At 34.0% G+C, this 12774-nt stretch overlaps 2 protein-coding genes and 1 long non-coding RNA gene across 4 annotated transcripts; 1 reads left to right on the forward strand and 2 right to left on the reverse strand.

The window, feature by feature from the left end:
* Positions 1 to 2290: 2290 nt before the first annotated feature.
* On the reverse strand, positions 2291 to 5013 carry LOC108742043 (nucleoporin GLE1). The gene has a single exon (XM_018477051.2). The coding sequence runs from the start codon at positions 4304 to 4306 to the stop codon at positions 2435 to 2437; it is 1872 nt and encodes a 623-aa protein (XP_018332553.1). The 5' UTR covers positions 4307 to 5013; the 3' UTR covers positions 2291 to 2434.
* A 682-nt stretch (positions 5014 to 5695) lies between these two features.
* Positions 5696 to 6810, reverse strand: LOC108742031 (pyroglutamyl-peptidase 1). 2 transcript variants are annotated; one of them, XM_018477034.2, is made up of 4 exons: positions 6644 to 6810; positions 6300 to 6523; positions 6017 to 6249; positions 5696 to 5947 (listed from the first exon to the last, which is right to left on the reverse strand). In XM_018477034.2, exons 2-4 carry the CDS (start codon positions 6489 to 6491, stop codon positions 5773 to 5775), a joined length of 600 nt encoding a protein of 199 aa, XP_018332536.1. In that variant the 5' UTR covers positions 6492 to 6523; positions 6644 to 6810; the 3' UTR covers positions 5696 to 5772. The 2 variants fall into 2 exon arrangements, with proteins under 2 accessions (XP_018332536.1, XP_018332535.1); XM_018477033.2 differs by having other exon boundaries at positions 5697 to 5947; positions 6300 to 6568.
* A 117-nt stretch (positions 6811 to 6927) lies between these two features.
* Positions 6928 to 8013, forward strand: LOC112904759. Its single transcript, XR_003231332.1, has 4 exons — positions 6928 to 7561; positions 7634 to 7780; positions 7834 to 7946; positions 8004 to 8013. It is a non-coding gene; the product is annotated as an uncharacterized LOC112904759 (long non-coding RNA).
* The last annotated feature ends 4761 nt before the right edge of the window (positions 8014 to 12774 follow it).

Below are 12774 nucleotides of genomic sequence, written 5' to 3' on the forward strand. Positions count from 1 at the left end.
GACTGGTTGGACATTCATTCCCTAAAACTAGAACATCCCACATCCTTAATTATTTGCGAACAGTAATCTAATTTAATTCTACCTCTACTCCTCTTAACTCCTGTTTCTGCCTCTAATATGTCTCTGGCTACACCGTCATGCCTGAGGTGTTCTACCAACCTATCCCGCCTATTTCTTATTAACTCCTATAGAGTCCTCTTTTCTCCTATTCATAACAATACCTATTCATTTCTAACCTTCTCTATCCACGGTATCCTCATCATTTGCCGGTAACACCACATTTCAACCTTTTCTTTTCCGCCACGCCTACTGTCCATGTATCGCACCAGTACAGCGCCGCGCTCCAAACATACAGGGAGCATAGAAGTAACTTCTTTTTATCGAAGACGACTCGAGCCTGCGCTATCCTCTGCTTTATATTTATATCCTAGTACTCCTTCCGTTCTGACTTATCTCACTTCCTAGATACCTAAAATCGGCCACTTCTTCTAATTTTTCGTCTCCTATCTTTATATTCGCTCTTTCACTACGTTTTCTTCCCTTCCATATCAGTATTTTAATTTTAATTTTATTTATTTTCATACAATACTGCTTTGTCAATACCGCTTCCGTTTTAATTAAAGTTATCTCTAACTCCTCTTTGCTAGCAGCTAATACTCCTATATAATCTGCAAATCTAAGCATACTAATATTTTGCCCCTGTATATCTTCCCCTACAGTTGTACTAGGTTGTGACTAGGTTTAATGATGTTGATCACGTCGTCAAAGTATAGATTAAAAAGTAACGGTGGCATTGTGCATACTACTACTCCCTTCCTAAAATTTACTTTTCTACGTTGCAGTCCTAGCAGGCTGTTGCTCTTTATACAAACTAAGTATCACTCTTTTATCTCTGTAACTCATCCCAACATTTTTAATTATATTTAACGTCTTGTCCCATTTAACACTGTCAAAAGCTTTTTGTAAATCTACAAATCCTATGTACTCACCCTTTCCCTTTTCTATTGTTTTCTCTATTGTTTCCGGTAGCTAGAATGGCCTGTCGCATTCCTCTGTTTTTTCTAAACCCTAATTAATCTTCCCTTAATAGTTTTTCCGCCCTTTCTTCCATCTTTCTTTGTACAATTCTAGTTAAGGTTTTTGACGTATGAGAAGTTAAGCTAATTGTTCTAAATGTCTCGCACCTATCCGCGCTTTTATCTTTAGGTATCGTTACTACCACGTTCCGTTTATAATCCTCCGGGACTTTCCCCGTTTCATAAATGTGACTAAATTAAATAAAATTTCCGCTTGTATTCCATTTTATATTTTATTGTATTATTATATTTTTTAAGTTTTTTAGTGCTACATCGAACTCTTCTCTCGTTATGGGATAACCTAGTTCATCTATCTCCATATCACACTATCTTCGTTTTCTAATATATCCTCTAACTCATGGCCCAGTGTTAAAGGCATGTTAAAGGCCGTAGATAATAGATATACAAAGGGTAGGTAAAGTAGAGTAAAGGTAAACTACAGTAAAGGTAAAGGGGTCTAAGACAGAAACCATAGATATACTTACTCACTATAGAACCATAGAGCGGGACTTTGCAACATGAATTGCCTTTGATTAAATCATGGGTTAATTGTCAGCTCATGTCAGCTCATTGTTCAGTAATTTTCATTTACCTTTCGTATATCTATTATCTATGGTAATTTTCTTGTGGTAAAGACGATCAGATGCATAGATAACAGATCAGATGCTAGAATTGAATTAGTACATATTAATTAAACAAAAACGAACGAAAAGTTAATGTAATATGAAAATTAGTACCGTAACTCTGATGAAAATTGCTTCGATCGGAGGGGTGGCTACTGTATCTATGGGGCTCCTTACCAGATGGAAAATTAGCAACAATTTAGCTAATACAGAAACCATAAAGGAAGTACTTAATGTAGTAAGAAAAAACCCAGCTGCTGTGGAACTTTTAGGGGAGCCTATCAGGACAGGAAATATAAACATTGATGATGGCAATAATTATGTAACACAAACTGATGCTCATTTTCAGGTGCCAGTAAAGGGATCAAAACAAAAAGGTGTAGTCAATTTTTGGGCAAATAAAATTGATGATAAGTGGATTGTTCCAAAAATTGTACTAGAACTACAAAATGATAAAAGCAATACATTGATTATTAAGTCTGATATAAACCAAATTTATTAAGTTACTTAAAATAATGTTTATGTATATTAAAATAACTTTCCTATCAAAAGATGCACATTTAAAATGAATAAATATTTAATTTTATTTAAGTATATATATTAAAATGCAAATATTACATTTTTTAGTCACATAGAGGAAGCAATACATTATTTGCAGATATATACAATTTTTTACAAATTAATTGACAAAATACTTTAAAAACAAATTCTTATAGGTACAATCACACTAATAAACTACCAAAAATTTGTTGGCAATAAACCTTTTGGTTTTTCAAGTTGTCCTGTCCTCTGATAATCATGCAATAGAACCTCAAGCCTGGTAAAAGGCCCTCCAGAGTCATATTTTTTTAGCATTGGCATGTAAACTTTGGAAAGGAAATTCATTAATTTATAAAATTGCTTTCCATACACTTGTTGCAATGTAGATCCAGCTACTTCGAGAAAGATGTGGATCATGGTAGCAGTTATGTCAATTTGTGGTTCCAAATTTAAAAAAGCAGAAAACCATCTCCAACCATAAGCTATATTGTGAGGACTAATTTTCTGATCACTTTTTGGTTTTGAAATGACAATTGCAGCATATAATCTCATAATGCCCATCATTCTTTTTAAAAATTTGTCCTGTTTTTCTACAACTCCATCAATATAATTGTAGCCAAGACTTTTATAGTAGTCTTCGTCAGTTTGGTCTGCAAGTCGTGGAGGATAAAATGGAATTAAATAAATACATTCTTTGTGAAGATGTAACAAAAATAACTTTCCAAATTCTGGAAATTGGTTCCATAATGAAAGTATTATTGTTGCATAGCAAAAAGCTGCTTCTGGATTACTAGATATCATTAGATCCCCTTGCAGAACAAATTTCTTAGCCAAGAGATCCATACAAAAGGCAATCCCTTCTGGATGCTTAGAAGCAATTACTTCTGTTCCTCCAACAACAACTTTGTTTCCCAAGAGTAAGTTGCATAATCTGTTATATTTGTCCAATAAATGTTGCGCATTTATTGCTGATATAGCATTCACGGGAATATTTACTGCTTTTTTACAGTCAAATCTAAATTGCTTTAAAGAGTTATTTTCCAAGAGATTTCTAAATGAAGAGGGGTAATTTTTAATAAAACTTTCAAGTTCATTATAATACCTTAACGAAGTTTTACTAATGAATTTTTGGGCAATAAAATCTCTTTCAATATTCTTCTTATGTGTATCACTGTCTAGAGAGATAGTATTAGGCGTGGGTTTTTTATCAGTCACTGCAGTTTTTTCTTCAGTCTGTTTTTTCAGTTCTATTTTTTTTTTGTTCTCAATTACTTCAGTTCTTCTTGAAATAATATTCTTCAGGTTTTTAATTTGTGAAATACATTCTCCTGATTTTACAGCATCATTTTCGCTGATAATTCCATTCTGACAACGCACAACTATTTCATTCATTAAGTTTGGTAAAGTTTGTAAACATTGTCGAATGTCTTCAAAATTACATCGTAGGTTACTTGGTGCTTTATTATTACAAATCATTGCAGTTATTTCTTGATATATTTCTCTAAATTCAATCTGATTTTTCACTACTTTATTTATTATATCTGCCCTTTTATTTTGTTTCTCTTCATTTATTTTGATTTTTTCTTCATTTTGTTTTCTCTTTTCTGCTAATGACTGGTAGTATTTAATTAAGGCTTGATGTTTTATATTATCTTCTTGCTCATTTTCTTCTAAAATTTTCATTATTCCAGTTTCTTCTTGTTCCAATTTATTTAACAAGTCCTTTTTACGAAGTTGCCATTCTGCTTCAGTATTAATTTTTTGTCTTTCATTGTGTTCCATAAAAGTATGTAAACGTTTATTGATAGCACTCTGCACGTCCTCTCTTCTGTGCAGTTCCAGATCGTTAGCAATTTTAATAAAATGTAAATTTTGAGGTACATTGGATGTAGTAGGTAAAATATCAGGTAATTTTGAAAACGGGCATTTACTTGTAATTGTTTTTGTATTTTTTTGTATTACTTTATTTGGGCCAATTGTAACATTTTTAACATATGGAGTTACCTTTTTACATTTCGACAGGGCAGATATTTTGAAATTTTCGAAGTCATCAAGTATTTCCTCCATTTTTTTCTTATTATTTCAGAATACAGTGCCAAGAAAATTTTTCAGTAAAATTGTACTCACAGTATAAGTCAGAATTATCTCACAATCATATTACCCAAAGGGTAACTGTTTCATTTTATATAACTAAATAAATAATTTCATTATATGTATTTCAACAATAATTATAACTACTCAATCTTATTAGGTTATATCCACTTGTATATGTATATATGTCAGAAGAGTAGGGAATGTAGCCGTCACGCTTGGATGGAACACGAATATAGCCGATGGAATTTTTTAAAATTCTTCAATCTTCTTTTAACGTACTTTTGATAGCAAATGTCGCTCCTGTCTCACTGCCAACTAATTTGTTTAACTATTTAATTTCGTTTTAATTAACGCTATTATTATTATTAATTAATTACTCGTTCACTATTATATCACACACTTTGTCACTTCATAACTCCTTATTTCGTGATTTAATGGGAGTGTGGGATAGTAATAGGAAAGGATATATAAAAACGTGAAAGTGGTGATGAAACTTTGATGCATCTGCTGGAGAGATGTAATAAAAGTAAAGATTTAGATGAATGCGAGGAAATAATAGTCGAATGTGGAGTCTGATCCTATTAAGAAAGATTTTGAAAACTAGAAAGAGCTGAAATATGTAAGAAGTAGGTGGTATAAATTTGGCTTTCTTTTTGTTTTGTTTTGGTTTATTATAGAAAAATATGGTTTATTCACTTTTATATTTTTGTACTTCCTAACTAATATAAAAGCAAATGTGAGTTTGTTTGTTTGTCGGTTTTCATGCCTTCACTACTCAACCGATCATTATGAAGCTCTGTTAGGGGTACAGAAAAGCACATAGTGTCTTTTAACCAGAAACAGTATTGTTCCCGTGGGATAAAATAAATTAGCTTTATGTGGTATATTTCACGCCTTAACTACACAATCTGTCAAATTTTGTAGATACATTGTTAGGGGTACAAAAAAGGACATAGGGTACCTTTTATCCAGAAAAAAATATTGTTCCCGAGGGATAATAAAATTTGTTCAATGTGGTCGATTTCAGGCCTTAAGTACTCAATCGATAATCATAGGGTACCTTTTATCCAGAAAAAAATACTATTCCCGAAGGATAGAAAAATTAGTCATATTTACACGTATTTAGGACATCAGCACGAGCGAAGCCGTGGGTAAAATCTACTAACTGATGTTTTATTTTCTTTTTAGATATTTTTAAATATAATTTCATTGTATTTATTTTTGATTCAAGTATGTTGATAGTATTTTTTTTTAATTGTTAGAAACAATCTTGTAAGAAGACTGGAATAATTATTTTGCTTGTTTTGTAATAAAATACCACGTCAGACAAAAATAAATGTTTTAATAGAGATACAAAAATTTCATTTTATTAACAATATTATTTTTTAATACCTACAATAAATTCAGTGTTAATTAATGATTAGTTAAAATGCTGAGATTTACACTTCATTATCTTTAGTTTCAAGTTGTTCTAGTGCTTTTTGAAGAATCAATAAAAGACCCTCTGCTAGCTCCCTTTCATTATAAGGGGAATTCAGTGGCGGTACGTGCACAAACAAAGTTCTTTCTTTATCTATAGTAAGAGACTTGTAAAAAGTGTATTCACACAAATATCTGAAACAGTGTTAGTTACAATACAATATATATATAATTATATACAACAATGAGAGAAAAGTTACATACCGTCCTGCATTTTTTGATACACAAGATTTTAATTTTCCTTGGTTATTTATTGCGTTACATATTTCTTGAGTATTCAGCTCAGTAAATATCACATCAGTGCCTTTTTCATTTGCACATTCACCATTCTTTAATGTATTACCTTTACAGTCCAAACGATTATAACCATTTCTAAATGCGCAAGTTTCTAATGTAATTTTATTGGCTATACTTGATACCCCTACATGTATCACAAGCTGATAAAACTTAATGTTTAGATTGTGAAAGGAAACGAATTGTGATTTACCTTTGGGTCATACTTTTTCCATAACATGGGTACTACAACATCAACATGATTATATTCTACTGCGATTTCATGAATAATCAAATGTTTCAATTCTGCAATAGTTCTCAATTCCTTTACAGCTTCCCAACTAGCATTTACTTTGTGATCTTTAAATGGACCAAAACCCGTTATAAGTATAATTTCCGATGGCATTTTAAGTTTTTATTGGATACAATTGGATTCAACTTTCATAAAAAAGGATTTAGAATCACTTTTATTTTATATCTACACTGCGATAAAAAATATCTTATCATGTACATCATAAAAAGTAATATTTTTTAATAGAATTAATCTAATGTACATACATACAACCGTAAGTATAACACCAAAAATCCCTTTATATCTATTTGCTTCTATTTTAAAATAATACTTTCGCCTATAGATGCAAATAATCTGAATTTAGAATAAACTAAAAAAATTGAAACTGAAAAATTTAAAATATTTCTAACCTACAAAATTAAAGGAAGCTTTCAAAATCAGTACAACATCCTGTTATTTACTGGTATATTCCATAGATAATGTATATGCATACATAGACATATATTAATGGACGTGCCTTAGCCGTATGTGGTAATAATTTCTTGTCTTGAAAAGTGAGGGAGATGGCGTATGGTTTCAGACTAGTGCTATCTCTATCATGACACGCATACGCACTATCGTAAGAGAGATGGATATTGTCCGAAACTTTGTTCCATCTCTTTCTTTTGTTGTACCACAATTCTGACCGCTAAGGCATGTCCATTAATAAACGTCGATGTATGCATAGCATAGCGTATATGTTACATTCATAGAGTAAGCTAGATTATAAAAATTCGGTTAAGCATACATTTTGTATCTATGTTATTTGTAAGTACTATCTACAACCATACGAGTATTGGTCGTGGAAAGTGGCGCTATCTAATCAGTTAGGTAGTAATCGGGAACTAATAAGGAGCAAGAGTACGAGTATGTAGTCTAGGTAAGTCAGGGTATGAAATGTCGAGCGCGAGCGACACCTAAGTTTACCCCACGTAAGTTTTTAAATTTTTTAAATTACCAAAATCGACATTACCGACATACTAGGCGACATACATTTTACTGAAACGACAACAGATGATGCGACGGCGGTTGCGATTATCGGAGGAATTCCCCAGTAGTTGTGGCGTTATTGAGCGATAGTGAGTAGTTTCACAACTTGTAATATTTTAAAATTTTTGTGAAAAGTACTTTTACCTATCCTGAAAGTAAGTAATATATTAAGTACTTCAATCATGCTTTACAATAAGTAAAGAAAGGATGTTTTCTGCCCAACACAGAAAAACCGTGATGTACAGTCTACACTATTACGGGGTCAAATTAATTTGAAATGTTCTACCTAGATTATACAGTTCCTGCAGGAGTTAAAGGTGAAGAAGCCGCTTTCCATTTTCCTGAAGTAACAGCGGTTCCAACGAAAGTGGCAGGTATTGTAATTTGTTGTTGTGAAACTTAAGTTCTAAAAAAAAATGTTTTGTAGAACTTCTTCTAATAGAGGAATAGAAGCAGACGGAATTGCCCCATTAAAAGATGAAAAAGTACTGCATCCAGTGAAAACATATGACGGGAAAAGAAGAATTGTTTCAACTGCAGGTAGTTATGCAGATAACAGTTTCAAATATCCAAAACATATATAATTATTTGTTATAGAAAGTACACTCACAATGGACAATACAGAAGCTAGTATTTCTGCAGTTTCTGAATCGTTAGCACCCCCTGTAGAAGCAGGAAGCAGTACTAAATTAGGTAAAGAACAATTTCTTTGTTCATACAAATATACCTGTATTATTATCTATGTTTTAATTAATTGATGTTTGCTATTTACTCGTATATTGTGCTAATTGTATTTATTACTGCATTTGTACTTTGTTATTAAATTTGTTAATTTTATTTTTTTTTCTTCAATTTCCATTTAAAACAAAAAAAAATAAAATTCAGTGTAATTTTGAAATGCGCGCCTTAGGTTACCCTTCATAGTTTTATGTATAGATGGCAGTGAAATTCGAAGTTTTCTTTGCCAATACCATTTATATATATATATATTCCAAGTATCGTCTACTAATGTGGGGTAAACTTAGATGTCACTACTATCGTCCAAAAATCTCGAGTTTTACATCTATTTACCTAGTCTAGGAGGTAAGTAGTCTCATATTGTTATCGTTGTGATGTGTCGTGTCGTCAGTTGTACCCATGTTACTGTTAGTCATCCATATTTGTAAATATTCTATATTGTTTAAATGAAGTGTATAAACAACAAGTGTTAATTCGTTAGTTACGATTGGTGTGATTGGGTGCTAGTCAGACATAATAGTTTGGCAACAACGATTTTGACGAACCGCGTGTGCACTTTACAAAAGAAAATCGAATGTCGGCGCCTTTTAAAGTATAGAAACATTAGTATCGTGCGTGTATATATATATATATATATATATTTCAATCTTTTTTTAAACTTAAATTTAAGTAAGGGAGTACTCGTAAAGATAGAACAAAAGAAAAAAAAACTTGTCGCATCGGAACAAAGAACCAACAGTTAGTCATACAAAATGGTGGACACCGGAAATGGATGCAACAATCAACAATCAACAACGTTTTTAAGCTATTTTCGTCCATTTTCGTCGCATTTTAGTTGGTTGGAACTCTGATGAATTTTGTTTCATCAATAGCATCGAAGTTGAAATACCACATGTGGAGGGCTAAGTAGACGTTACACAACCAGAATAGGGTGCTATTTTTGACCTATATAGGTCACAAAACGTATCAAACCTTGCACACAAGCTGTCTACTACTGAAACCACGTGCAAAGTCATTGTCGCAGCTAATAAAAATTATAAAAAGACAGGTAGAACAACCTAGAAGTTTATTAGCAACGTGTAGGTGTAACCTGAATCAGAGAGTCCAAAGAGACGATCAGTCTGCCACAGATTTCACAGATGCATTGACGAAACTTGAAATTCCATGTGAGTATGGGGCTCACCTTGATGATACATTAAGGGACAGACTTGTTGACATCAAGTGTAATGATACAAGGAGAAAACTCTTCAGCACTCCAAATCTTAACTGGGAAATGACAAAACAGATTATTTTGCAAAACGAGGTCATCCAAATACAATCTTGTCTATTAGCCAGGGCTCTTCCAGTCAGAAACAGCTTTACAAATAGAAGAGGTCAAATCCCTCCAGGAAACCGTCCCTTCATGCAGTACCATCTTAATCGACAATCCAACCACAGTCAATATACTGTAGATAACAAACAAATCAAGCACTACATAGGCAGTCAACACAAACTAACTCAACTACAATCAAAACAAAATGCCAATACAAGTAAGTAACAACCTAATGCTGGTTATGGATGTGGCCGCCTGCATAACCCAAATTTCTGCATTGCAAAAAATTGGCAGTGCCAACCATGTAATAAAATGGGGCGCACTTCAAAGGTATGCAGAAACAAAAATAAAGTTCATTTTTGTGATGTACTATCAAGGTCCCAGAAATCAAGGCAACATGTGTCTTCATCTGCTCAATCAACTGAGAACAAATTGGTTGATTCTCTTTTATTACCGAAGATATTCCATATCAACACCATACAGGACGAAATAAAAACCAAGTTCACATAAAGGCACCCAATGTCAACCACATGGAAACAAATTGAATCAGCAATATAATTCACTACCACTAAAAAACAGAATTGGGTAGCCAACGAGGACCAAGAAATAGAACCCTTTCATAAAGTGAAAGATCGGTTATCTATAGAAGACAAATGTCTAATGTTTAGTAACAGAGTTGTGGTTCCTTTGTCCCTACAAGCAAAAATAATGAGATTGTTACATGAAGGACATTTAGGTATAGTACGTACAAAACTACTAGCGCGTTCAACTGTATGGTGGCCTCAAATGAATTCCGACATAGAAACATTCTGCAAGCAATGCGAGGCTTGCTCCAAACTTTCAACATCATACAAGCACATCGCCATGGCCAAAAACGCCAGTACCATTTCTGGGAATTCACATAGATTTTTACCAATTAAATGAGCAGAATTTTTTCATTATATGTGACACATTCTCTAAGTTTTCGCACTGAGTGGAACGGGAGGCCTGCAAGGAGGCAAATTAAGAGGCCTAGAAAATCTCACTGAGTGGGAAATATACATAACGGCCGCCCTCAAATACGAGCAATCGAGGTGCCGGATGGTGGAAGCATCACGACGGATGCAGATAAATTTAGATGCGCGAGAGCAAAACTTATTTGGTCACTAGCCCCGTCATTAGAGAATCTCTTTACAAAGAACGATCCGGCGAAGCAGATTTGGGATAAAATCCACAGTGAGTTTACAAATAACGAATAGGCATACGTTCGTAGAGTGATATGTCAATTATATATAACGAAAGCAGCGAATTTTGCATCAATGAACGAATATAGTAACCGTATCATGGACCTCGTGACTCATATTGTAAATGCTGGCGTGCCAGTTCATGATAAACTAATTGTTACTTTCTTAGTCGGAGGATTACCATCTCGTTTTGAGCCTTTTATTTTAGGTCTCGAAGGATCATGCAAAGAAATGACTCCGGACCTCCTTAGAAATAAATTGATAATTGAAATTATAGTACTGTAGCGAGCACGAACGTGTTTATCGATTCGCCGACTAGCCGCGGGCGCCTTTCTTCATGTGCGCCGTATCTGTAAACGTGTGTGTCGTACCTGCGTTCCGGGAAAGCAATTAAACAGTTCGAAGAAAACGAAACTTTTCCGGACGGCTTGAAGATGTTCCCAAAAGGAAGCAAGGGAGTATTTAAAGGAAGAGACGATCGCCGAAGTGGAGTAGAAATAAATTGACCGTCGCAGAAGTGAATCAAGGAATAAATTTACAGTGATAGAAGTGAAATAAATAGAACAGTGAATAGTAACAGTAGTGTAAATAAATAGAATAATTACCTAAGTTTAGTAATAATTTAATAGTGTTTTCAAGTCCAATAATAATTAGTGTAAATAAATTGTTTTCTTCTTAAAAGTTAATTTGTTAAACCCACGAACATTACAACTGGTGTCAGGTGTGGGGTTGAGTAAAAGACATTACAATGGCAAAGAAGTTGTACGAATTAAAAGTAGCCGAGCTAAGAAGAGAATTGGAAGAACGGGATGATGCGACAAGCGGTAAAAAATCGGAACTTCAGTGGCGGCTCGCGGAACCGTTGAAGGATAGCCATGATCCTGAAACGTTCCTTTTCGAAGACGAATTGTCGCAAATCCTGGAACGTGAATTGGAAGAAAATAGTAAAAGTTTGGAAAATAAATTGGAAGAAAACAGTAAAGGTTTGGAAAATGAATTGGAAGAAAATAGTAAGTTTGGAAAATAAATTGGAAGAAAACAGTAAAAGTTTGGAAAATAAATTGGAAGAAAACACTAAAAGTTTGGAAAATAAATTGGAAGAAAATAGTAAAAGTTTGAAACGTGAATTGGAAGAACACAGTAAAAGTTTGAAACTTGAATTGGAAGAAAACGGTAAAAGTTTGGAAAATAAATTGGAAGAAAATTGGAAGAAAATAGTAAAAGCCTGAAACGTGAATTGGAAGAAAACAGTAGAAGTTTGGAGAATTAATGGGAAGAAAAATTTAATAAAAATATTCAAGAAACAGAAGAGAAAATAAAAGTGCTGGAAGAATTGATTTTTAATGGAAAGACAAAACCAATCGAAGGGGATGTTGGCGCATCTAGTACACTCAACGAAGCCAGCCAAATCAGCGAAGGAAGCGGTATAGAGTTGAGAACACGAGTAAAACCACCAACGTTTGACGGAAAGTCCTCATGGACCACATACCACAAGCAATTCAAGGCCGCTGCTAAGGCGAATAACTGGGCGCCTGAAGAAAAAGCCACGTCATTGACCGTTGCTCGTGGAAATTTATGTGACATTGTGAACACCCTTTCTCCGGAAGAATTGGCGGATTATGAACAGTTGGTAAAACGGCTAGAGTTGCGCTACGGCGAGGCTCATTTAACAGCAGTGTGTCACATCCAACTGAAAACCCGTCAGCAGAAACCAACGGAATCCCTACAAGAATTCGAGGCCGATATTGCGAGACTGTCCCGACTGGCCTATCCTAATATTCCAGAAGAATTGATGGAAAGGTTGGCAGTGGAGGCATTAACTGATGGACTTCGGGACAGTGGCACTCAACAACGAATACGCCTTGACAGACCTAAGACGCTAGCTGATGCATTGGCTCGTGCATTGGAGTACGAAACTGTTAAATGGACCTATAGCAAACAGGGAAGGGTTCGGCTACTGTGTGGAGAAACGGATTCGTCAGAATCTTTAGAAGAAACTGCCGAATCATCTCCAAGTTCGATAAAGAAACTCGAAAGCTGAGATTTTGGAATTGCGGCGAACTTAACTTCGTTTTGGCTTCAAAATTGCACTTTT

The sequence above is a fragment of the Agrilus planipennis genome, unplaced genomic scaffold (genome assembly GCF_000699045.2).
Source record: "Agrilus planipennis isolate EAB-ADULT unplaced genomic scaffold, Apla_2.0 scaffold184, whole genome shotgun sequence".
In the NCBI taxonomy this organism is placed as follows: domain Eukaryota; kingdom Metazoa; phylum Arthropoda; class Insecta; order Coleoptera; family Buprestidae; genus Agrilus; species Agrilus planipennis.